General features: G+C 38.1%; 1 protein-coding gene across 13 annotated transcripts in view; it reads right to left on the bottom strand.

Moving 5' to 3' along the window:
* Nucleotides 1–27,216, bottom strand: part of PDE4D (phosphodiesterase 4D) — a 1,590,976-nt gene that overhangs the window by 192,140 nt on the left and 1,371,620 nt on the right. For 12 of the 13 annotated variants that reach the window (XM_050794364.1, XM_050794365.1, XM_050794362.1 and 9 more), the window contains 2 exons: nt 19,214–19,287; nt 14,084–14,133 (listed from right to left, as the gene is read on the bottom strand). In XM_050794364.1, the coding sequence (XP_050650321.1) occupies nt 14,084–14,133; nt 19,214–19,287 (124 nt within the window). The remainder of the gene's footprint in view (nt 1–14,083; nt 14,134–19,213; nt 19,288–27,216) is intronic. The other variant, XM_050794374.1, reaches the window with a different exon arrangement.

Genomic DNA, 27,216 nt, shown 5'->3' with positions numbered 1-27,216 from the left:
TAAATGAGCAGAGTTGGTTTTTTTGAACTGCAAGCAAAGGAGCATTGCTGAGACACCATTTTCTAAGGGGCCGTGATAAGCCAGCCAAAGGGAGAATTGTATGGAATCCCCAAAGAACAAGATGCAGACACACTGTTTAGTGCGTCCCAATAATTTAGTAGAGTCACTGAGAAATCATAGCATGACAAAAGGCCAGGCTAATTTCCTCTGCTGCCCTTTCTGTGGAAATGATGAAGGTTCTTGGGGTCCCCTCTGATCCAGTGGTCTTAGATACATTGGCCTTCTCCTTTATTTCCAGTACCCTCCACAGTTTCCAGTAAAGAGAAACAGTAAGGGAGGGTCTGTAGAAAGACAGACTGTTTGAGGTTGGCTGAGGGGTAAAAGAAATCTCCCAGAGATTGCTCCTTTTCCTTCACAAACTGACTAGAATTCAGATTTTGTCTCCTTCAAAATTGCACCTGGGAAAATCTGTTTATATGCTTATTCCATATGTTGCCATCACTGTAATGATTTTAGGGCTCCCTGTCTTGGAATTGCCTTGAAAGTCCATGTGATACTTCTTAAAAAACTCTTTATAATCCCTTAAGAATGGTTTCATTTCTGGAGTTAGCGCCATCTAAGCTAATTTGATATTCTGTCTGGTGAATAGGGTTGGTAATTACATTGGAAATAATATTTTTGGTCATAAGTGAAGTGTTACTATAAACCAGTGAGATTGCTTATTGCTTTTTTGTATGTGTGTATCTTATATGGTCTGTAAATGGTCTCTAAAGCCACTTCCAAAATGCTTTCAGCAATAGCATCAGGGCTCAAATAATTGTACAGTTTCCAGAGATGGCTGCTTTGAGGATCAACAGTAATTGAATAATATAATAATATTTATTGGTAGTTTATAACACTTTTCAACATATTAAGCACTTTCCACAAGCCTTTAAATAAGACCTGACATTTACTATGTCCCAGACACTGTGCTAATTTTTTTACATAGATTATCTCATGTAATTCCTCAAAATTAGGAAGGTATTATTATTACCCACGACATTTTAACAGAAAAGATCCAAGACATCGGTGTGACTTTTCTAAGGTTACATGTAAAGTGGGTGAGCAGGACAGCCAGCCACGAAACCCCAATTTTCTGACCCCTGAGTCTTGTTCTTCCTCCTTCACATGGATTTTGACTTGTACATCAAAACACAGAAACAAAATCTACCAATGTTTGAGATTTTTTTTCTATGGGAGGATAAAACCTAGGTCTCTCTCTGTAGAAGCAATATTAGTCAAATAACAGTCAGTCCACAATCAATGACTTCAGAGGTATCTTATTTGTCGTTCAACTTTGAGATCGCAGTTTTGTGACCAGTTCTTTTCTATTTTCCTTTTGGCTATTTTGAAACATCTCTTCTTTTACCAATCTCAGCATTCCACGTTCTCATGCTGTGAAGTGTTCCCTAAATTCTTGAATTATTTTCCCAAACCCTTTTCAGTCTCTAAGCTAACACTGTAGGCAGCTTCTTAGCTCTTCAGGCAAACAATCTCACCTGCTTCCACTCCATTCTTCCTCTCTCCCTTCCTTTCTCTCTTCTTTTACTTATTCATTTATCCATTCACTTATAAGCCCTCTGTTTTCTATTAATTTAATGCTTTTTGTCATTCAACAGAACACATTTTAACTTTTTAAGTTCCACAAACCTCTAGAGTAATGGTCCTGAAGCTTATTGGAGGTATTTTATTCCTCCTTGGGTCCTTGGAGCCTAAGCACAGCCTTTCACATACTAGGGACTAAAGGAGTAAAAGCAAACCGAAGAAGAGGCAGAAATCAAGTTCTTTACATGGACAGTTCTGTGTTTAATATGCAAACATTAGAAACATATCCAGAAGAGAATGTCATAAACACCCATCTGTTTTGCGTGGCCTATAGAATACGGTCAATCAGAAATACTTCCACAGGACCAACAGTGCTGAAAAGGAACCACAAAAAAAAGAGAAGGAAGACGGCACACTAGAAAGCACTGGATATTTAAGCATCAGAAATATCTCAAGGAAGTGCATTCGGAGATGGTGAGCTAGGAAATTTTTTGCGTAGCAATGGTAGCTAAGAGATGATAATGGCATGAAAAGACTTCACCCAAAGAGAAGATGAATATTCCTAGTAGGTGGGGCCTGCACTTTCAGGCCTTTGTTGTAAGTGTCCCAGAAGCAAGGTGAGTGCTAACGCTGAAGCACTGCGTTACCCCAGTTCTTCTGAAACACCCCATCTGCCTGACTTCTCACATACACCTGGGCCTTTCCTTGTTGATGCTCTGTCCCTGGGCACTCTGGTGACAAAAGGCACTTCAGAGGAGTCAGGAAGAGAACTGTGGGAATTGGAGAGTGCTTGAAGAATCCTACACCCCTGGCAGGAATCCTTACCTTATCTTATATATAGAGTTCTTAGGGTTTCCCCAAGAGTTTCTGTGCATCCATAGGTCTTATCCTTCCTCTTGTCCTACCCTCCACTCATATACATTCAGGAATAGATGGCATACATTTGTTTTCTGTTCTCAAAAGAAAACAGAAAAAGAGAAACAGAGAGAGAGAGAGAGGGAGGGAAGGAGAGAGAAAAAAAAAGAAGAAAGAGAGAAGTCCCTAGGTAATAACTTTTGAGGACCAGCAGATCCAGCAACTTGTGTATGCGTGTACAGGCCAGAACATTTTAGAAGAGAACTTGACATTCTCCCTCTGAGTCAATCCATACTTTGTCATTTAATCCATAAGATACCTATGTATCTTAATCAAATTATTCAACTTGTCTAGTCCAGTTTCCCATCTATGAAGCAGGAATAGCAACAATGTCTACGTCTTTGGATATCATAAGGTTTAAAAAGATTACTCATCTAGAGGGTTTAGTACATTTCAAATGTCAGCAAATGTTAACTTTTATTAATATTAGTATTAATAACATATCCAACTGATTTTTAAGGCATTTTTTGAGAGAGGCTTTCTGATACAACAAAAGAAAGGATGCTGTGAGTATACTCCCTATTTATTTAGAGTTAAATAATTCAGTGTAACATCTTACCAGTAAAATTTGGGAAATAAGCCTCAAAGGAATTTTCAACATTTTGCCCCACCACAGTCATTGTATTTCTGAGTATGCCTAGAATATTTTTTAAGGCTGAAATGGGTGGGGAGCACTTTGTGGAGAAAGGGAGTGACTGAAGAATGCAGTTTGTGTGGTTCTTTTATATTTTTTTCTTTTATTAGTTTAAGGAGACTTGGTACTGTGTCTGAGAAGACAAAAAGAAAGCAGTTACTAAACATTTCCCAAACTCCCTCCCTCCCACATCCACAAAGGTAGACGTGATACTTGATTTTCTTCTCAGAGAGGAGCAACCTGGTCTACTTAAAATCTTGTATGTATTTTGAGAGATAACAGATGATGACTCTGACGCTGATGCCCAGTTTGACGAAGTCAGCACAGATAATAATATCACCTTGTATTTTCTTTCGCTAATCGTGGAGCACTTTGCACATATGGTCTTGCTTATCCTGGGCTGCACTGTTTGTTAGATGAGGGTGTGAGTGTCACTATATACACTTTCCAGAAAGACAGGGATTTTCCAACAAGTTACCAACAACTCAGTGACAACACTGTACACAGGCAGCCCTCTCACCTGCTTCCTTCAGTATTCCATTATTCTCCCAAATTTGGTCAATCAAGCCATTCAGCTGGGAGTATTTGTTAATAATTTAGATCCTGAGCCTTATCCTAGATATTCAGTTCTGGAAAGTCTGGGAATCAGTCATTTTGTGTTTGTTTTCAGGAAGCCCTTGGGGATTCCTTTGATCAGAGACAGGTTTGTGAAGTATTGCTCTTTTTAAACTCAGGGCAGCGGGGAAGGGATGCTGGCAGGAGTGGACTTTGGGGACATTGAGATCCTTTATTCACGTGGTAGCTTTTCTTTCTTTGAGACAGGGTTTTGCTCTGTAGCCCAGGCTAGAGTGCAGTGGCACGATCACGGTTCACTGCAGCATCGACTTCCTGGGCATAAATGATCCTCCTGAGTAGCTGGGATTACAGGTGTGCACTACCATGTCTAGCTAATTTTTAAAATATTTTGTAGAGATGGAGGTCTCACTGTGCTTCCCAGGCTTGCCTCAAACTCCTGGCCTCAAGCCATCTTCCTCCCTTGCCTCCCAAAGTGCTGGAATGACAGGTGTGAGCCACTGCATCCAGCCCTAAGGGTAGTTTTTCTGATCATCTGAAGGATAATACAACATTTTTGTCATAGGCTCAATAGTCCATAAAATGCTGCCCAATGTGAGAGATATTATTATTTTAAAATACAGTGAATGCTCGACTGTGGCACCATAATATTGAAATATTTTTAGGCTGGGTCTCACCAGTGCCCTTTCTAGGCAAGGAGAGGCAAACTAACAACTGGGACCTGAGAAATAACATGTTTATCACTAGATTCAATGTAAAATGGTAAACCTATCTACCTTTGCTAACTACTGGTCAACAACTAAAATTAATTTAAGTTCAATTCAATATACATTGTTAAAGTGCATTAAATGCATGCCTATTGCCCACACAGCACTTTATTATGTATTCTTTAAATTATAAACATTTTCCCATGTTATTAAAATATTCTCAAAAATAAATTAAAATTATTTTATTATGGGAATTTTTAAATCCCTAAATAGAATTCATACATTATTTAGCATTTGGATTGTTTTTAACCCTTTATGCACATTCACTGTAAGGAACATGTGTATACTTTCACTTTTTTTTTTGAGACGTAGTTTCTCTCTTGTTGCTCAGGCTGGAGTACAATGGTGCCATCGTGGCTCACTGCAACCTCTGCCTCCCGGGTTCAAGCAACTCTCCTGCCTCAACCTCCCGAGTAGCTGAGACTACAGGCGCCCGCCACCACGCCCAGCTAATTTTTGTATTTTTAGTAGAGATGGGGTTTCACCATGTTGGCCAGGCTGGTCTTGAACTCCTGATCTCAGGTAATCCACCCGCCTCAGCCTCCCAAACTGTTGGGATTACAGGCGTGAGCCACCACACCTGGCTCACACTTTCACTTTAAAATTATTCTTCCTTGGTCTCTGCTCTAATCAACCCCCAAGTCCCTTCAACTCTATCTCTGAAGAGTTGTGAATCCATTCCCTCATCTCCAAAGCCCCACTACCACCCCAGTTCAGAGCTGCATTATCATGATCTGGTACAAGGTCTGTGACAGCCCCCTGAAGAGTATAGGGCTGCCCCTAGTCTTTCTTCTTTTCAGTCTCTTTCTACACTGCTTCCAATTACTGTCATTCTGAAATGCATATTTTTTCCTACGATTGGAAATGCTCAATGATTTTCCACTACCCATAAACTAAGGTCCACTGTCATTTACGTAGGCCTCAAATACTATTTCCTTAATCTACCTCTGGAGCCTCCTGTTCAGTTGCTCCTATACACTTTTAATTTTATTTTGTTCTTTACTGCTCCCAGTCCCCTGATATGGACAAGCATTCCATGCTTCCATACTTATTCTTGCTGGTCTTTTGTTGTGAGGTAATCCTCAATCCTCCCCTAACCACATGGAAAGCATTATGTTCTTCAAATTTACCAGGGAGCATTTCCTAGGTAGAGCCACTGGCTCTCTCTCTATATATTAATATATATATCTATATATAATAAATATGTATTTATTTAATATATAATTATATTTTATATAATTTACATATTTATATATAAATATTATATATTTATTTATATAATAAATGTTATATAAATATATTATACATATTTATTATATATGTATTTATTATATATAAATATATATTTTATATTTATTTTATACATATGTGTGTGTGTGTGTGTGTATATTTAAAGAGGCTTCAGTCCGGGCTCTGTGGCTCACACCTATAATTCCAGCACTTTGGGAGGCCGAGGTTGGCAGATTGCTTGAGCCTAGGAGTTCCAGATCAGCCTGGGCAACATGGCAAAATGCCGTCTCTGCAAAAAATACAAAAAATAAAATACAAAATTAGGCACACATGTTGGTGCATGCCTGTAGTTCCAGCTACTCAGGAGGCTGAGGTGGGAGGATTGCTTGAGGTTGGGAGGCGGACGTTGTAATGAGCCGAGATCGTGCCACTGCACTCCAGCCTGGGCAACAGAGTGAGGCCCTATTTCTAAAAATTAATTAATTAATTGAAATAAAAAATATAAAGGCTTCATTCATGGCATTTAGCTAGTACTTAACTATTTATAATTCCTTCTCCCTTACTTTGTAAATTTCTTGAACCAGTAGTCACATTTTACCTCCAGAGCCTATGTATGCTATATATAAGGTGCATGGAAAATACTGCTGACCACGTAGATAATTATAATACTAATATTATAGCAATAATGATAAGTAACATTTGTTGAATACATTCTGGGTACCAAGTACTATATTAAGCACTGAGTTAGAATTCACTGATAAAGAATACCTCCAAAACTTGGAGAATTTAAGTACATTGACCAAAATTAGACAACTAGTAAGAGGAAAGCTGGGTTTTTAACATATGTGGCTTGACTCATAATGTTTTTGCTGGACTAAATGAATATGCAGCCCCATTTAATTATTTCAATTAAAGTTATAACAAAGCATCCAAATCAGATATTCAGACAAGAGAGGTACAATTAAATTATTTCTCCTCACAATTAGGCCATAGCACTTGTTTTCACTATTCATAAAACCAAGTCTAACTTCAATCAATCTCTGGTCAAAAAGCCACTGTGTCAGATCTGATCTTTTTATATATTAATAGGTATGGCTCTACTTATCTAAATAAAAGCATAAATGGCCAAAACAAATTAATTTGTAAGAAAGAAAACTGACTTTTACTGCACTAAAAGATCATAAGTTTAACTAATAAATAGTCATACTCCATGCATTTATGCAAATCTTTCAGTTCAATGATTTTGCCAGAAGATTCTTTTTCAATGAGGATTTTTGTAAAAGTAAACTCCTTTAGCTTAAAAGATTTAGGACATCCAACAGTCACTGGATGTATTCGATGCTTTATCAGTTTTTTATTAAAGCTATTAAACATAATGTATCATCAGCATTTTTTAATCACATTTTTTAAAAAGCTTAATGAACACATATTTTCTGCAATTATTAAAGTGTGGCCACAACCTTTACTCTATTAAAGGAAAAAAAAAAGAACTACAGCATGAAGCTGCTGCCTGCTGGTGGTTGAGGAGGAAGTGGGGCTTCTCTGGCAATGGCTGGGTCTCCTGTCTTCCCTATACACTGACACAATACATGTTTTACTTCAGTATCCCCTGAGGACTTACATATTTCTCTCACGTAGATCCTTTTTGCCTTCTTTATATGGTTCTTGCTCCCATCTATTAGCTGTCTCTATATTTCGTTTTAAAAAAATTATATATACTACTTGCTTTTATCACACACACACAGACTTACAAGGCAGATCTAAGTAAGTAGCCAGCATCGTTATTGTCACCATGAAATAGTTGCTCAGATTCTTTCATTCAATAAGCTCAAAGCATTAAGCGATTAGCCCAGATAACAAAAAAAAAAAAATTGTCCCAGTTAAATATCGTTATTGTTTTTCCCCCTTATTAATTCTTAGAAACTTCTTGTGCTTTAGAACAATAAACATATAAGATTAAATTTCTTCTCATTGTGTTTTAACAGACTAGCATTATTTGGGTAGTTTACTTTTTAATTCTCTACTTGCCAATTGACTAAATTCTATTTAGAATGCACTTACTGTTTTTAATGAAGCCATGAATCTTCAGGGTAAAAAAATACAAAATGGAATGAAGACTCAGACCGTTTTTTTTTTTTTTTCTTCTAGACTAAAACCACTTCTGTGTTGTTCTATGTTTGTCACTGCATCATGTGTCTCCCCCTACAGGTAAAGAGCAGGCAGCTGTACTAGTTTCACTGCTCCTGCAGAAGAATTTGTATTTTCCAAAGTCAAAAGCCAGAAGTCCTTTGCCTTAAGCTGCTGGTCTGTATGCCTCTGGGGTATAAGAAGTAGATATAATCAAAATAGCTATAACTATAAAGACATGTCCAGTGAGAGGTTGGGATGAGAAATTTTCAAGCTCACATACAAATAATACAATGCCACATCTACTACTCATTAGTTAATGTTAATACTTCATTTACTTTCTCTAAAACCTATACTTCCATGGTGGGTGTAAAGGCTACCCAAATCTAATGGGTTATTTTACTTTATAAAGGTGTAAGAAGGACCATGGACTCGAAAAAGGAACCACGTGTTTATTCCTGGCTTTGTCACTAAGCAGCACCTTCTCTCACTAGGTCTCAGTTTTTTCATCTTTAAAATAAAGATATTTAAATAAGTTTCTTTAGAGTTGGGTCCTTGCGTGAAAATCCTCTAACTGAAGATGATTAAATAAACATATTGGAAATATGGAAATTCAGAAACATTGAAAATGGTACTGTGAAGATGTAGCAACATTTAATGAGATGGCTGCAGAACACTTGGCCTTGAGCTAACATTGTTTGAAAACGAAATGCTTGCAGGGACTGACTATGCTCCAAGCTACACGGCTGTACTTCAAAAATGGGATCACTGTCCCAATACAGGTATGGCATGGGCATCTCTGACTCTTTGCCACCCTCTCATGTTCCAACGCACTCTTTACTTCTGGTGTGCACCATACATTAAGGATGTATGTAGGTGAGCCTTACTCTAAGTGATAAAAAGATTACTAAAAATGTCATGCCATGACTATGTGAAAACAAAATCATAAATGAAGTGTACCAAAGAAGCTGACACACCAATATTCTCTGCTACCTCTATTCTACCAGTTTTTAAATCAGATTTAGGAACAACAACAACAAAAAAAGTCAGGCATGGGACAGGGCTGTAGGAAGAAACACTTGGTGAGTTCCTCATCACATTCGGAACTCTGTCCTTTCTTTTCTTTCTTTCCTTTTTTTTTTTTTTTTTTTTTTTTTGAGACGGAGCCTCACTCTGTCGCTCAGGCTGGAGTGCAGTGGCCTGATCTCAGCTCACTGCAACCTCCGCCCTCAGAGTTCAAGTGATTTCCTGTCTCAGCCTCCCGAGTAGCTGGGATTACAGGCACCTGACACCGTGCTGGGGTAATTCTTGTATTTTTAGTAGGGACGGGGTTTAACCATCTCGGCCAGGCTGGTCTTGAATTCCTGACCTGGTGATCCACCTGCCTCGGCCTCCCAAAGTGCTGAGATTACAGGCATGAGCTACCATGCCTGGCCTCCATTTTTTTTTTCTTTAGGAGACAAGGTCTCTCATTACATTGCCCAGGCTGGTCTTGAATTCCCGAGCTCAAGCAGTCCTCCCACCCTGGTCTCCTGAGTAGCTCGGATTATAGGCGTGTGCCACCATGCCCAACTTGAACTTTATCCTTTTATATAACTTATCTCTTTGAATTCTTGCAACAGTCCTAAGTGTTAGGTACTCAAGTCTCCAAAATGAGGAAATGAAGCAAAAGGGAGAGACTGGATTCACATTCAGGCTCCAAATGACACACATCATCTTTGTCATACCACACTAAAGAGCAAAAGAGCTACTTAGTAGTAAGTCTCTTTTTTAAATGCACACTTCAAAGCCTTACTTTTAAGGAACTGTTAGATCATTTTAGACCTGTATGTTTGCCTACTATATATGGAAATAAAAACTGGTCAGTGACCTATCTGCTTTAAAACCCTAATGCTATAAAATCGAACTCTTGGCTGGGTGCAGTGGCTTATGCCTGTAATCCCAACATTTTGGGAGGCCGAGGTGGGTGGATCACCTGAGGTCAGGAGTTCAAGACCATCCTGGCTAATATAGTGAAACTCTATCTCTACTAAAAACACAAAAAGTTAGCAGGGCATGGTGGTGGACATCTGTAATCCCAGCTAGTTGGGAGACTGATGCAGGAGAATTGCTTGAACCCAGGAGGTGGAGGTTGCAGTGAGACTCAGATCACGCCATTGCACTCCAGCCTGGGCGATAAGAGCAAAACTCTGTCTCAAGAAAAAAAAAAAAAAATCAAAGTCTCCTGGCTTTAACACATGTCAAATGTAATAACCTTGAAAAGAGGAAGAGGGCATTGTAAATTCTATGGGACAACTCCTTAGAAAGCATGGTATGTCATATGTAGACAGCTGAAGTTCTTAACTCTTCTTTTTTAAAATTAGAGTTGGTTTACAGAAAAGTGATAGAGAATTAATGTTTCTCCGTCAAACAACTATGACTCAAAAGTGAGTTCTTAGACTTTGAAATTCATCCTGAACAACAGTGTATCATCTCTATCGCAAAGCCACCAGCATCTGTGAATTGTGATGAGAATAAAGGAGACAGTGCTGGGAGCAGTGGGAGACCCCATTTTGATGGGCACAAAGCAAGTGCATCCATTTTGGCCAATTTAAGGACCCATAAGTTTTCCTCTTATGATCCTGCAAGCTTGCCTTTCTCTCACTGTTCCCTTTCCTTCCTTTGTGTCTTTGTCTTATTCTTTCCATTACCCCTTGTTATGGACTGAGTGTTTGTGTGCCCCCAAAATTCATTCAATATCCTAACCCCCTATGTGTTGATATTTGGAGGCTGGGCCTGTGGGAGGTGATTAGGTTGTGAGGGTGGAGCACTCAACATTCACAAATGAGACTAGTGCCCTTATAAAGAGCACTGATGCAACTGAGAAGAAGGCTCTCACCAGAACCCAACCGTGCTGGCATCCTGATCTCAGACTTCCAGCCTCCAGAACTGTGAGAAATAAACGTATGTTGTTTATAAGCCACCCAGTCTATGGTACTCTGTTAAGGCAGCCTGAACTGATGAAGAAACCCCTAGTTCTATCTATACGGTGGGTCCTAAAAACAAAACCAAGTAATAACAACAAAATGGAATTTAAAAAGATGTATTAAGTGCTGGCTCTGTGAGGCACTATGCTAAGAGCAACACGTGTGTTCACTCATTCAACCCAACAACAACTGTAGGAAGCAGTGTCACTATATTATAGCCAAGGAAACTGAGCAGAGAAAGGGTATGCAACCTGCCCAGGGCCACAAAGCTCTCATGATAGAGCATGATTTGAGTTCTGGGCAGGCAAAGCAAACACGTGGTACAATTCTAGGGGGACCATATCGTGATGTTCTGTGGAGGTGCCCTCCAGAGGCACTTGGAGCTGTGTGCTCTAGCAGCCTTTTGGATGAGCCAGGAACTTAACTGTTAGGCTATACTGTTACTCTAGACCTTATTCCTATGTTGAGGGATGGATAGGCCTACATTTGTGAACCTGTACCTGGGGCCTCTAGTGACAGAAGCCACATGGAAACTGGTCCTCATGCTGCTCCAGGCACTAGGTCTGACCCCTAGCAATAGGAACTCATTCATCTTAAGGGTGCCTCACTGACTCTTTTTAACACTTCTTTGCCCTTCCCAGGACTACTGCCAAGGTACAGCCAGGTTCCAACTTCAGGGGGAGTGAGCCTAGAGGGTGGGGCCTGAGCGGTCAGTTGCGGAGGGAGGAAAGGCACAAGCACTGCCTTTTCTGAGTGTCTCAAATCTTACTAAAGTCAAAGTCTCAACCACTATTATTATTACTAGTACTGAGGTTTTAAAGGCCCACTTTTTCCAAAATGGGCTCAGAAAGGGGAACCTTCCCCTGCTACTGCCCTCATCCCTCCATCCTTATGCCATGTTCCCACCTTGGTTTGCTACGTTTGGGCAAGAAAAATGAATTCCCAGTTTTAGTCAGTTCATTTCCGGTTGTGCTTTGTGAGGAGCCCAGCGGCACTGAGTGGTAACAACAGTTAATTCGTTTCCCTTTCTAGATAAGGTATTTCTGTATCCCCCTTGTCCCTAGGCCTCAGGTCAGGAGCTTGAGGGTATGAATGAGGCCATATTCACCTTAATTTCTTAATTTCTGTGACTCATAATTCCCTCTGGTATGGTTCCAGGGCCCCCTTACTATGTATACATTTCTAGGAGCTTCTGTGAGGTCTGTCACATATGCTTAAGATCAAGTCTGTGCCCTTTGAGTGTAGCTACTCTCTCCTGTTAATCTGTGTCTGGCATCTGCTGGGGTGGCTGGGCAGCTGCCCTGACCACTGAGCACCCAACCATCTGTTGTCAGACACAACAATTTCCACTGGTACCTGATGCTGCTCTTCTGGGAGACAGAATGCTGCTCCACCTGTGAGGCCAGCTCATACGTGACCTCAAGCTAAAAAAGCTTCCAGGAACCAAAATAGCACTGCATTCTGCCCAAACAGCAATGTCAGTTCTTGCTTATTACAAAATTGGGGGTTGAGGGTAGTCCCTCTTGATAGGGGTCAGATCTAGTGCCTGAAGCAGCATGAAGACCAGCTTCCATGTGGCTTCTCTCACTAGAGGCCCCAGGTACAAGGTCATAAATGTAGGCTTGTCCATACCTCAACATAGGAAAGTGCATAGAAACAGAGCACACCTCCAACTCAGTTTAGCCTCATTTATATTGAATTTGAATTTTGGCAGAAGAAATCAGTTACTCAAAGTATTTATTTTAGCATACAGGAATTTTTATTGTTCATCTCTCTTTCTCTTTTTTTTTTTTTTTTTTTTTTTTTTTTTTTTGAGACAGTCTTACTCTGTTGCCCAGGCTGGAGTGCAGTAGCACAATCTTGGCTCACTGCAACCTCTGCCTCCTGGGTTCAAGCGATTCTCCTGCCTCAGACTCCCAAGTAGCTTGGATTACAGGTGCTCACCACCACGCTAAGCTTTGTATTTTTAGTAGAGATGGTGTTTCGCCATGTTGGCCAGGCTGGTCTTGGACTGCTGGCCTCAAGTGATCCACCCACCTCGGCCTCCCAAAGTGCTGGGATTACAAGTGTGAGCCACCACTCCTGGCCCTATTGTTCATTTCTTGATCAATATCAAGAACAAAACTGGTTAACCATATATGTACTATAAAATGATAACTGGAAGTCATCACCAATAATATTTTGAAAGAGAAACATGAAGAAGAGAATCAATAATTTAACATTCATTGAAATATAAGTTCCACTTGATGACTTTCAGAAAAGATGACATTAACAATGATACCAGAATCAACTCTAATGTGGTGTCCACAAACAGAAACAGACATCTGGACAAGATAAAGTTAAATTTCAACCAAAGTGTACTCACTAATAACTTAATAAGAGCTCCTTAGCACATTATAGGTTGGAGCTAAAGGAAGACACTTGAATCCAATGAAGAATGTTTTAGTTTTGAGAATATGCTAATTTTCTTCTGGTAACAATTTTAGAAACCATAGGTTTTCTTTTCCAGGCCATTATTTTAATGAATCAACTGGGGTTTCAAGAAATAGTCAAAAGAGTTCAATTTGGTTTCAGGTTCAGCAAAATGAGATCATGCATTCTGTTTTTGGTTCAGTTGGGGTCAAGTTCTGTGCCTAAAACAGACTAACAGGAATTGAGATAATTTTATTTTTATGCACTTGACTTCTCTCATCTTTCCTCTTATTTTTCTTTCCCAAACATTTATAGATCCCTGTGTTTTGATCTCATTGAACTTTTTTCTGTATTGTATATTAACTTCTCTCCCCTCCCAAACTGAGTTTCTTCTCAGCTCTCTCAGTTCTTTATTGGACTACTGAAACAATGTTCCTTCCTACACACAAGTGAGATATTGACGAACCAACATGTTACTCCTTTTATTTATGCCTTCACTCTTATTAAACTAAATGATGACATATTATATCATGCTAATAACACATGTGTGGAACCAGAATGGGAAGCGACTTGAAAGTAACACCATCTCTCAAAATACAAATGCCCAGAGCAATGCTCAAATGAGTATAAGCACATAGTTAAATGGTTAAAAATAATGTACATCGGTAAAAAAATGTAAACCAGTAAAAATTTTCCAAATAACAGCTTAGACAATTTGTGAGATCAATGATAGAAATGATAATGTAGAGAAGAAAGAATTTATTTCTTTAACATTTTCAAATTGCAGCATGAAATTGGTGTTGGTGTTATATTGACTTTTGGCAGAAATGGTTTCTTCCTAGACACATGAAGAATAAGCTCCAGATCTTTCTTACCTGTTATGGTGGCTTTGTTGATGGATGGTTGGTTGCACATGGGTGATCTTCTGACAAAGACAGAAAAATACAAAGCAGTAAATATGTGGGGCTTGTTGATTTGATCGCTCTCTGAGTCATTTCAGATACAGCCTTTTACTTTAAAGAATTATTTTTAAGTTTGGACATGCAAATGATTTCTTTCAGACTAGCCAGACAAGTCCCTAGGCGTTCTTTGTATTATGGCTCAGATCACACATGTCCAAAAAGAAAACAGTAAAATCTCACAGTGATTGACTTGGGGTAAATAAAGCTGATGTAAGTGTCACTGGGACATGAGAGAAGAGGAAATTCTTACTGATTTTATTGACTGAAGCCAGGGCGTACAGACTCTGAATTTGAAAAAGCAGTCAATGTATAATTGCTTTCCGTAATGCAGGGTTAAGAAATTTTTATTGTTGGCATATATTCTCATGATTGCCTGTACATTATTAGAAGTGAATGATTTATTGTAAACTATCTTATAACTAGAGAAGCTATTTGAACTTTTTCCTGTTTCCTTATATTTCCTTTCTTATATTCTTATATTTCTGATATCTTTGTTAGAGAGGTATATTAATGGCTTGTCCAAATAGATACAGTAGAGGCTTTAGAAATACTCTAAGCCAAAGGTACTTAAATAAATTCTATCTTGTATTCTCTAAGTTTTCAGATGTTTGCCAAGTTCCACAAAATTACTATAAACCCCTTGAAGTTAAAAAATAAAGCATGTTGTCTGATTAACTTATATTCCCTACACAGCCTAGTACAATGCATCCAGTATTCAGTCAGTGCTTAATAAATTATGTTGAAAAGAATATCATTTATTAAGTATCCATCAACATTTTTGAAATATAACTTTACAAAGTTATTACTTGTAATTGACAGCTTTTAAAATATAATGATTTAAAAAACTTTTAGATACATTCAAAGATGTCTGATACATATATAAGGTATATAATAATTATATATATATATTGCCTCTACCAATGGCTAACACTTAATAAACACTTCCTGTGGATCAGACATTGCAAAATAAGCACTTTAAATGAATTATCTCATTTAATCCTCATGATAAGCCTTAAGGAAGTAAGTTTCATTGTTCTCATTTTACCAATGACAAAACCAAAACTTTGAGAATTTGAAGAACTAGTTTTAAGTAACAAAGCTGAGATTTGAACTAAATGAATGTGATCCTAGGGCCTATGCTCTGCTTTGTTGCCTTAGTTTTAGATGTTTTTGTGGAACCTGTATGCACAGCCTCACATATGTGCCGATAGCATCAGGCTCTTCAAATATGCCTTGCTGAGATGATGAATCTCTTAGCAGGGTGCGGGAAACTTGGGGAAAGCAGCCTGGGATTTTGTAAATTCTCACTAGTTCCACTCAGCCTCTGGCTCCCTTTCATTGCTCTTAAGTTTATTGGTATCAGTTTGTGATTAAAATTTTGTGTTTGATTGAAAATGCACCAAATTTTACTTCTGAATTCTTTTAGTTTTTTTAATTATAAAATAAAATGGTTAGGGGAAAAATGGGGAGAATTTAAACTCGATAAACTAAAAGGTTAATATTTTAAGTAACTGCTCTGAAATAGCTCTGGTCTATATACCAGTAATTATCTTCTTCTTTTTAAAATTAAAAAATAATTTTTTTTGAGACAGGGTTGCCCAGGCTGTTGCCCAGGCTGGAGTCCAGTGGTGTGATCATAGCTCATCGCAGCCTTGAACTCCTGAGCTCTAGTGATTCCCCCTACCACCTCAGCCTCTCAAGTAGCTGGGACTACAGGTGCATGTCACCATGCTTGGCTAATAAAACTTTATTTTTTTAAGAGATGGGGTGTTGCTGTGCAGAACAGAGTGTTACCTGTTACCTTCTTGCTAAGAGTTTATCATTCAAATAATCGATATCCTGATTATTCCTTTTTAGTTCTTGCTCTGTGAAAATTTAGAAACCATTGATTTTGTCTGGGAATGGTATGAAATTAATATTTTTACACTACTCTACAGTTTTGGAAAACCAAATGGTTGACTTGTTACTGATTATCTCCTTTTACTATCAATCCTACAATTAACTGGCACTCAGGAACTTGATATCTGAACAGGTAATGGCAAGCAGAAAATATTAATCCTTTGATCCAGGGTTGCATCGATACCTCCTTTAATGACAAATGAGCCAGAACTCACTTGTGGAATAAAAAATCACAAAGGCAAAACAAAAGCAAAAAACCCAAGGTGACAGGAACCAGTAGTGTGTTAACAAGTCAGCAATGTGTGGGCCAGGTGCAGTGGCTCATGCCTGTAATCTTAGCACTTTGGGAGGCCGAGGTGGGCGAATCACAAGGTCAGGAGATCGAGACCATCCTGGCTAACACGGTGAAACCCCGTCGCTACTAAAAATACAAAAAATTAGCCAGGCGTGGTTGTGGGCGCCTGTGGTCCCAGTTACTCTGGAGGCTGAGGCAGGAGAATGGTGTGAACCCGGGAGGCAGAGCTTGCAATGAGCCAAGATCATGCCACTGCACTCCAGCCTGGGCGACAGAGTGAAGAGACTCCGTCTCAAAAAAAAAAAAAAAAAAAAAAAAAAAGTGGCTTGTGCAAAGCAGCACATGCCTTCCACAAAATCCAAGGATGAGCTTGGAAATGTTCTAGCGGCTCTGTGAGTGCCTAGCGAGAAAGTTCTGGTTCCTCCAGGGTCATCATGTGATGAGGCAGAGTTACAGCACTTTGTTCTCGCTGAACAGAGTTGAGTTTAGCCGTGTATAGATTGAATCCTACTATTCTGATACCCAAAGAAGCCGATTTGGTTTGAATCAGTAATGGAGGCACAAATTTGCATTGACCAAAAGGAAGACCACAGTGGCCTTTACTTAGAGTCTGCCAGATAACACTGTTTGGTTAGATGTCACCCTGGGCATTGTCAAGGCAGAGAGGAAGTTCAGGCTTAAGCTATGATTTTCTGTTTTCTTCTAGCTCCTCCTTGCCATTTCAATGTGTTCTGTCCCTGTATGTCAGCTGAAAACTTCTGTCTTGCAGAGAAACAGGCCTCAGATCATCTCTGGAGCCTGACTGATCAACTATTTGCCTGCCTGCCGCAGATTTAAATGCTGGTATCCAGGTGACTATATATAAAGGAAGCATAAACGGAGTTTCTTGTTCACCTTTTAAAGACAAAAATCCCAGTTTCCCGGGTAAAATTCAAGACTAAAAAGTTTGCGAGTGACAACCAGTAACTTCATTTCTTCCGCAGAGCTGAGACTTTCTAAGGGGGAGGTGACTGATCTTATAAGCTACCAAATCCCCAAAGCCCAAGGGGGCCGCTGAGGTCAGTGTGATATTGTGCGGCCATGTTACATGGAAAATGTGATTGGTAATGAAGGGGTACCTCAAAGCATGCCCTCAGATTTTACATGCTGAGTTACTACTTTACCCTTTCAGTGAACAGGCCTTTGCAGACTGATAAGACTCTGTATTATACTAGGCACATGGAATACAAATGTGAACCAACTACATTCCTACTCACTGGGAACTGACAGTGTTCAGGAGCATCCCAGTAGACAAACAGGCAACAGGAGCACAGAGAGATACGTGCTAACACAGGAATCAGGTACAAGGTACAACCAGACAGAGATGGAAAGGCACGTCACTTTGATTAGGGCTTGTGAGTGTGTCTACGTTGGGTATTGCCAGGGGCAGTGCTCCAAAAGGAATTGTATTTAAGCTGCAATCCAAAGAATGAATGACAATTAGCTCAGTAGATGAAGAGAGGAAGAAGAAGATGAGAAGTGTTCGGGCTGAGAGAATAGGACTGTGAAAATTCATTATCTGGAAAAACAGAATCTAATGGGTTCCATTCCAATAACTTGCATTGTTACATTTATATTGATTTTTTAAAACTTTTTTTTCTATCACAAGAAGTACTTGAATAATGACCAGAGCTATTTTTGATAATAAAAACTGTGAATTTGGGAGGTCAATTTTATTATTATGAAATGGAAAGTTCAGATTTTTCATTGTTTTTAAGAAGTACTAACTACTATGAAATGTTATACACTTAGATACGTTGTAGTTCCATCCGGGCGCGGTGGCTCATGCCTGTAATCCCAGCACTTTAGGAGGCCGAGGCGGGCGGATCACAAGGTCAGGAGATCGAGACCATCCTGGCTAACAGGGTGAAACCTCGTCTCTACTAAAAATACAAAAAAATGAGCCTGGTGTGGTGGTGGGTACCTGTAGTCCCAGGCACTCGGGAGGCTGAGGCAGAAGAATGGCGTGAACTCAGGAGGTGGAGCTTGCAGTGAGCCAAGATCGCGCCAGTGCACTCCAGCCTGGGCGACAGGGCAAGACTCCATTTAAAAAAAAAAAAAAAGTTATAATATACTTATATTCACTATCCTCTTAATATTGATTTAAATGTTTTTATTCCTTCTGGAAAATTATTTGAAGTTTGTATTTTAATATCTTATTTCTTATTAATAACAGATTTTTTTTTAAAAAAGGACATTGAAATAACAGCAAACCAGTTTTCCATTTAATATTGAAAAATTACTTTTATCTTTTTAGATTTTTTTGCCTTTATCAAGAACCTGAAATGATAATCGTTTCCCATCTTTCAAATGCTTTCCCTGTTGTCATATAAACCACAATTCTATTAATTGCTCCATGAATGCTGCTGATCTGAAAGCCAGTAACAGCAGGAGAATCAAAGGTCTTTGCTATGAGATGTCACTTCTCCAAATCATCGTTGTCCTGAGAGGATGACTTTCAGCTGATCTTAAGGTGTGATGAGATTATTCACCCACGGTTAATTTATGAAGTAAGCCAAAACTATAAAGTTACCCTGAGTGTAAATAACTGGGCAGAGGACTGATCATGCCAGATGATTTCTGACAGATGGAATCACCATATTTATTTGTCATACTGCTTCATTTCTGATATTAGAACCATCACCACAAAGTATTTATAGAAAATTAACAGGACATCATATGACTTAGTATACACGGTTAGACAACGTGGCAACAACACAGAGAAGTCTAACATATTGCCTTGGGTTCAATCAAGTTGAGAAAACTTATATAAAAGTTCAGCAAAAAGAGGGGAAAAAAGGATATCTTACTTGCTAGGTGCTCGATCTTGCAAATTAGTTAATGCAGCAAAGTTGTTTCGTACAGTTCGCAGACTGGCCAAGACCTACAACAAGAAAGGATTCTTGAAACTTCTTGAACTAAGGCCATTTTAAATACACTTGAAAATGGTTTGTTAAGAGAAAACTTGATATTGCTTGAAACTTAGTTTCATATACCACTAAAGAATCTCCCAACACTTAGTGAAGTTTGTAGGTATCCACAGGAAATCCAGAGAGGCCAGACTGCAGGGATTTTCCAGAAATCTCTCCCTATTGTCAGTGAATATGGTGACAGTAGCAGCAGTTTCCACAGTATTTCTGGGTTCCTTAGTCACCAAGACAATATTCCAGGCGATATACAGATAACATGATTGCATTTTATGCACATTTCAAATAGTATAATATAAAATGCTAATAAATCTCACTTTAGGGATAAAAAAGTTCCCTACTCCCAGATCTCTTCAAAAATTGATTAAGAATCCCATAATTTTAAGTTGTCAAGTGAAGTGAATTTTAAACTGTTTTTCTACCTTTGCTACATGGCTACTCTAGCTAGTAAGCAGACATTGCTTTCTTTTGTTAAGGTTATCTGAATTGTGCATTGTAAGAAACTCTCAGGGATGCATTTCCTATGTAAAACGCTACTGCCCTGTACATGCACAATGCTTGGCACACAGAAGATACTCAATAAAAATTGGTTGACTAAATGAATACATAGACACAACATGCCCACACACATGACAAGGCAGGACCAATAGGCATCACTATCTCTAACAGTCACTTTTTCTAATTCCATGTGGAACTAAAAAGTAGCCAACGGACTGGAAGTGAGCCTAGGAGAAGGTTCCAAGAGCCTTTTCTCCTTCTTCCCTCCTCTCTTTTTCCTGAAATAGGCAAGTTTCCCCAGGGTCAAACCCATATTAGATGGGATTATAGGTGATTTGGGTGACAGCTAGAGTGCTAAGTTTATGTAAAACACAGATTCCAAATGTCTGAGTAGGTATTATGTAACAACCCAGACTGTCTGGCTCTGTTATGTAGTAAATATGTGAACTTGGACTAGATATGCAACCTCTTTGTACCTCAGCTTCCTAACCTGGAAAACTGGGATGGTGATACCTACCTCGTAGAATTGTGAGGAGTATATGGAATGACAGGTTTGGTGCCAAGAACAGTGCCTGGCAAATAGAAAGCATTCAGCCAATATTAGCCCATGATGGCAGCGTTACTTTTGACTTAATGACTTGGCATGCACATGGGAAATTTACTTAATGCTTAGCATTGGTAATTCAAGAGTCCAATTTTTTAATTGCTCCAAGGGTTCCAGAGTTGTTTTCAGAAATTTTTCATCTGGCACGGACCTAGACTAAAATCAGTCTAATTTTTTTTTTTTTAAAGACAAAAATGTCCCAGACTCTGTTTTGTTGTTGTTGTTTTTGATTATGAAATTGATGTTCGTTTGTATAAGTCAATGGAGAGCTGTGTAGACTTTGGGACAGTGACGTACAGCATTTTCCCCTAAAGGAGTTAATGCTGCTTCCTAAGAAGCCAACCGTGATTAACTCAGTCACTGGAAAAACCTGGCTCATTATCTCATATAAACAACCCACAGCTCTGAAAGGTCACGCTGCCTATGATGGAGTATTCAAATAGCCAACTGCTGACATCAGACCACGATGTCTTTCATTAGGCATGAAATATTGAATGATGCAGAAGTAAATCGGATAAATGATCCACTGTCATTAAATCATGCAGGCTTAATTTATGTTTTAAGAAGTGAATATCAAGCACACTAATGAAGACTTTAAGATAAAATCATTGCACCAGCTAATTGATCCCTTTCCTAGGCAAAATGTTTAACTCCAGAATTCTGAGAGTTTTATTCCCATACATAATAGTTAAGTTCATTGCAGTTGACAGCTGGGTAAATAGGCATAGAGCTGCAGGCAACTTATTTTCTATGGCCATTTGAAAGGAAACATCAGTCACGAAAAGAAAAATTTCTGTAGAGGAGTTTTTGCCTCTGTTATAATACTAATTTAATAAATAATCTAATTTAATATTATTTTGTCTTGGTTTTTAGTGTAAAATTTATTTTTGTATAATTTATATCTTGACATGCTTCAGAATTTAAACAAAAGAGTACAAAGCAAAAAGTCTCCCCTTCAATGATTGAGATAAAAATCAAAATTATTGTTATTTCTGAAAAGAGGCAATAGAAACAGATTAACCTGGGGAGGGACATTCAGGGGACATTAAAATACTGATACTGTTCTATTTCCTAAACTGTTCATTTTAGTATTATTATTTATATTTTACATAATTACCAGCTATATTCTCTTATATATATGAAATACTTCAAAATAAAAAGTGAAAAAAGAAATCTGTCTACCAGTCTCTCCTTCAGACATTCAGTTGCCTGGCCACTAGCAATCAGCTTTTAGGTTTTCTATCTTAAAGTTGATTTTTGACAAACACCGTTGCAATAAATAACCTGGTAGAGAAGTTATTTCCTATGCATGCCAGTATTAGATTATTTATTGTGTGTGTGGATTTATTTATTTATTTAATTTTTTTTTGCAGTAGGACAAACAGTATTTTATAAATTTTACGTTTGGTGTTAACTATTATCTTCTACAGTATGACATGTATGCTATTTATTGGCAGAAGTGTAAATAACATTTCTAGACAAAGCTTATAAGGGGGTGTTGTCTTGGGCCTCGCTGATTGACTCTTGGTGTCGTCATCACTGTTATCACTGTGTTAGTCTTTTAAGCTTTCACTTTCATTGCAGGGCACAAAGAGGGAGCATCTGTTACTGTAGGCTGTGGGGAGATCTATAAACCGTTTTACTGAAGCCCCTAAATTAAAATTTCATTGATCTTTGCTTTGTTCAGGGCAGCCCTCACTTCCCCTGAATTCAACTCTTTAAGAACTGTAGTAAAAGCTTTAATGCTCCTTTTACAATTGTCCTTACTTCTTAATGCTTGCTAACCAAAAAGGTCCCTGAGGTTTCTTCCACAGAGCTCATTGGTTAGAAAATTAAGGTCATTTCTTTCTCTTCTGCCCCACCGAGCAAAAGTATAGCCAGTAAATGTCAAAAATACATTGGGAGTCATGAGAAATATATATTCCTTAGGAAAGAAATACTGGTAGTTTTACAGAAAAATTTTAGACAAAGATTATTAGCCCATGTATTGGCCAATGGGGAAGAATTCAATGTTATTTACATACACTACTCTCGGATCTCCTTAGGTGCTTCTAAACATTTATTAAACAGTAGGAATCACTGAAAATAGCAGGAAAATGCAGTTATCATTTAACACTTAAACAGCTGAACATTATAGCCTAAGAAAAAGAGGAAAATAAATGGTTTTGAGGATTGTTTTTCGTAACCATATACACTTGCTAACACTAGATGGCGGTAAAACACAGACCATGAGGTGGAGGTGCCACTGGCGGTGGAGACAGCGGCAACCCGCGCTGGAAGAGATTCATCACTTCGGTCTTACCTCCGGAAAAAGCCGGAGTCAAGTTATGCTTATTTACAAAATAGAAAGGTCATTTTTATGAAAAGAAAATCTCTTTCCAAGTTATGTTTTGTTTAAACCGTATGAAATTGCTGGTTTGTACACCAGAAATGGTTGATAGACAATTTTATACGGTTCGATCGTAAAAAGAACTTAGATGTCCAGAAGATAGTAGCTGTAATTTAAACTAATTAAGGCTAAAGAAAAGCTAAAAAAATTAGCACCAAATGAAACGAGGTGACTATCTTCTTTCACAGCCTGGCAGGGAGGGCCTAGCACAGTCTGCAAGCTTGGGGATGGTGATGAGGCCACAAGATTGTTGCTGCTGGGTGAAGTGGCTGAGGGACAGGCAGGGATATGAGAATATTGGTTATATTTTATTACCAACTAAATGGTAATATTCTATAGTATTAATAACTACTGCATTTTTTATCCTAGAAGTCTCCCAGGTGCTGTACTTTGGTTAGAGTAAAGGTAAAAAGATGTAGTTGTTGTTCCTACCCTGTATTTTTTTATTTTTATTTTTTTTGAGACGGAGTTTTGCTCTTGTGCCCCAGGATGGAGTGCAATGGCGTGATCTCGGCTCACCGCAACCTCTGCCTCCCGGGTTCAAGTTATTCTCCTGCCTCTGTATTTTCAAATCAGGAATATCTCCTTAGTCTGAAAGATGTGAGGGTTTCTCCAGGGATCCAGCATAATGCTTGGGTTTCCCTGTTTTCTCTTTCATCAGAGTCTACTTCATTTAACATTACACACTTCCACATGAGAATTCTAGTCAACTTAGAGTTTTACTACAGGGTAGTTGTGTCACAAATCCTGGGATCACTGAGTCCGGAGGCAGCTGACTGCAGAGAAGGGTTTCCTACAGTTTATCAGCATTGTGCCTCCTTAGTGCTCCTTGGCCCCCAATAACTCTGGCCAAGAAAAAGCGGTCAGTTGCTGAGTGCACTCCAGTGGGATTCCTCTCTAGCCTTCGTGCCTAAGGAAACACCCACACCAAAAGATTCCAAAACAAACACAAGAGAATACTTTAACAATTGAAATAAAAAAAATTTAAAGCTCTCACTTTCTCTGAGGACCAAAGGGATTCTGAGCTTATAAGGGAAAGCATAAGAAATCAGAGATGGAAAAGAGTTTAGGTTAAACACCAGCAAGAATTTCTAGCCCTGACAGTGTTTTAGACAGTGGGATAGACTGTGGAGAGATACTATAGGATCCTTTCTGAAAATTACATCTATCCAAGATGTTTCAGGCTTTAGCCTGGTCAAAAATGTTCAATATATCTTTGCATGGCTTCCTGAATTCTCCTCTATTTTAGGATTTTATTCTTCTCACGGTCAAAGGAAACCATGATTTGGAAAGACCAGGGAGAGATCCTTTTGTGTTTTGGAGATGGACTCAGGCATAAAGAAATGAGTTCTCAAGAAGAGGCAGAAGATGAGATGGATTTGAGAGAGGATCTTCGAACACTTTCGACAGGGGAGGGCCATTTTTAGGAGCCATAGGAAAGAAAATATGCACAGAAAAATAAATCTAAAGGGTATGAAGGAAAATGTCAGTAGCAGTTATTTTGGGGTTTGGAATTTTAGAAAATTTTCCTTTTCTTTTTCTTATTATTTTTCTAAACTTTTTATGCAAAAAGGTTTTATTTCATGTTTTTTTTTTTTTTTTTTTTTTTTTTTTTGAGAAGCATAGCTTTTTCATTAGGGTTTAGTGTAAAATTCCAATCTTCAAAGCATGCTAGGAAAAGTGGATAATTCTTTGGCCTACTTGGCTAAATATTTTTCTGAGTGACTTTTCTAAAATCAGTTGTTTTCTGTCCTTTGGTGAAAGCAATTATGATATATCAGGACAAATTAGATTGGTATCACTTCAAGTGACATAAATATCTCATGTTTTTAGTTTTAAATAGTTAATGCTAAAATAGCGCTTACCGTTAAGTGGTAAGTGTTCTACTTTGTATTAAAGAAAATTTGAGGAGTTAGTTATTGGGTCAGCAAAATATGCCAATCACGTCCAACAGGGTTTAAGAGAAGGCCACTTAAACGTACTCACTGGGACTTCTCTCTTACCCACCTCCCCATAGATGCTCTACCAGTGGTGAAACTCTTCAGAGTTTAACAGTTTTTTGTTTTGTTTTGTTTTTAATTGTAGTGCGGCTTTCCAGGTCTTATACTCCAGTAAAAGGCCATTTGTGAAAATCGTGATGAAGCCACTTAAAAAAAAAAAAATCAGCAGCCTCTTGAGTAATGACCACTCTCTACAAGGTATTGTGAGTCACTTAGCTAATCATAAGCAAAGTCTTAATATATTATGGGATTATTTTTGGGCATCAGATATGCCTATAAATTATACAGAGTTGATTTATATTCTAAGTTCTATTTTCAAGTATACTAAGTACACATCTTTTTTATTTAAATAGCTTACTAATATGGACTAAATTATATATATATAATTATATATATTCATATATTATATATAATTATTATATATAATATATATGTAATTATATAAATAATATATAAATATAAAAACTAAATTTTGTGTGTGTGTGTGTGTGTGTGTGTGTATTTCCCAATATCTTGAAATTAAATCTGTTTTTTTTTTCTTGGAGATTATAGGTACACTACAGAAAATGTCTAATTAGGTAAAAGACTAGATTTCCTTGGAATTTAAGAGCACTGATGATAGGGTTCAGGTCCAATTTATTAATCTATTTGTTGCAGATTAATAAATACTACTTGATATAAAAGAACATATGCCATACACAGATCTTTTTTCATTTTTTATTAACTATTTATATATTTTTTCTTATAATAATACCTAGATAATTTGGTTAGAAACAAGAATAGCTACTTGAATGAACTCAAACTGGAATGATTGGTTCTGTTTGGTGATATTACTTACATTGCTATGTCATATTTTGTCTGTTCACCTCTCTCTCAGGTCTTAGATACAGAATTGTAAGTTTTCTTTCTTTTTTTTTCTTTCTTGACAGAGTCTTGCTCTGTTACTCAGGCTAGAGTGCAATGGAATGATTTTGGCTTACTGCAACCTCTACCTCCCAGGTTCAAGCAATCCTCCCGCCTCAGCCTCCCAAGTAGCTGGGATTACAGGCACCCATCACTACGCCCAGCTAATTTTTTGTATTTTTAGTAGAGACAGGGTTTCATTATGTTGGCCAGGCTGATCTTGAACTCCCGACCTCAGGTGATCCACCCACCTCAGCCTCCCAACGTGCTGGGATTACAGGTGTGAGCCACCACACCCAGCCATGTTTTCAATAGTAATCAATTAAAAACCCCTAACTTTATAACACTTTGGTATCACATAATATTATTAAATCATACAAGTGTAAAATTTTTGAACACAGAAATACAGATACTAGAAAGAATTCATGATCTCCAGCAAAACCTTCAGCAAACAAGATGTTAACCATCTGAAAAAGATGGTGGTTGTATTTTATTTTTAATTGCCTGCATTAATTTAAAAAGTAACTATTATACATTATGTTACTTATGAATTGATTATATTGTAGGTCTAACTTACAGTAATGAAAGTTTGGAAAGTTTTAAAAAGTAGAACTATACATAATCCTACTATCTAAACCCTGTAATCCATTTAAAAAATAATACTTATGACATTTTAGAAAAGAAAGAACATTTTCGGCTCTATACATTTAAACCAATGACAAAGTTTTTATATTATATTTTTGAGCAATTGTGCCTAGCATTTTACAAGCATGGTATAATTTCAGTGTCTTAGCAACCTTATGAGGTGGGTACTCTTGGAACTGTTATTTAACAGAGGAAGAGATCAGGCTTGGAAAGGTTCAGTGACTTGCTCAAGTCCATTTAGTTGGCAAGAAGAGGTGAAAGGGTTTTAACTAGATCTGACTGCCTTTCATCCAGCTCAGTCCCCTAACTTTACCAGTTGAAAACAAAGAGGACTCAGAAAATTTAAGTGAGTTGTCCAAGGTGCAAGAGCACCCTGATGTATGATATAGGACTGATTATAATTTTTACAACCTCTCAGTATTACTTGCATTTCAGTATTTAACATTTCTTACTCGTCAGTGTTGGTTTTAAACCTGCTTCATGCCCCAGTTAAATCAGTTTTATCTTATTCTGCCCTTAGTTGTCTATACCAGGGACTCTCAACTTCTCCTGCACACTGGAAAAATACTGAGGCCTTTACCAAATACAGATGTTTGGATCAGATCTCCAAATTTTTGGATTTAGTTGACCAGGGCTGCAGCCTGAGCATTGGGATAAGAGGTCTCTAGGTTAATCTAACATGCAGGTAGGGCTGAGAAGTACTGGTCTATACATAGAAGATCTGGTCATCAACTCTTTCATATATATATTCCAAAACATTTTAGATCATGTTATCACCTGCTTGCATATATGTCATGTGGTTAAAGTATTTTCATGATTTGTATGCCTAGAAGGAAGAAGTAAACAT

Source organism: Macaca thibetana, chromosome 6 (assembly GCF_024542745.1).
Source record: "Macaca thibetana thibetana isolate TM-01 chromosome 6, ASM2454274v1, whole genome shotgun sequence".
Classification (NCBI taxonomy): Eukaryota; Metazoa; Chordata; class Mammalia; order Primates; family Cercopithecidae; genus Macaca; species Macaca thibetana.
This window is presented reverse-complemented; position numbering and strand designations above follow the sequence as displayed.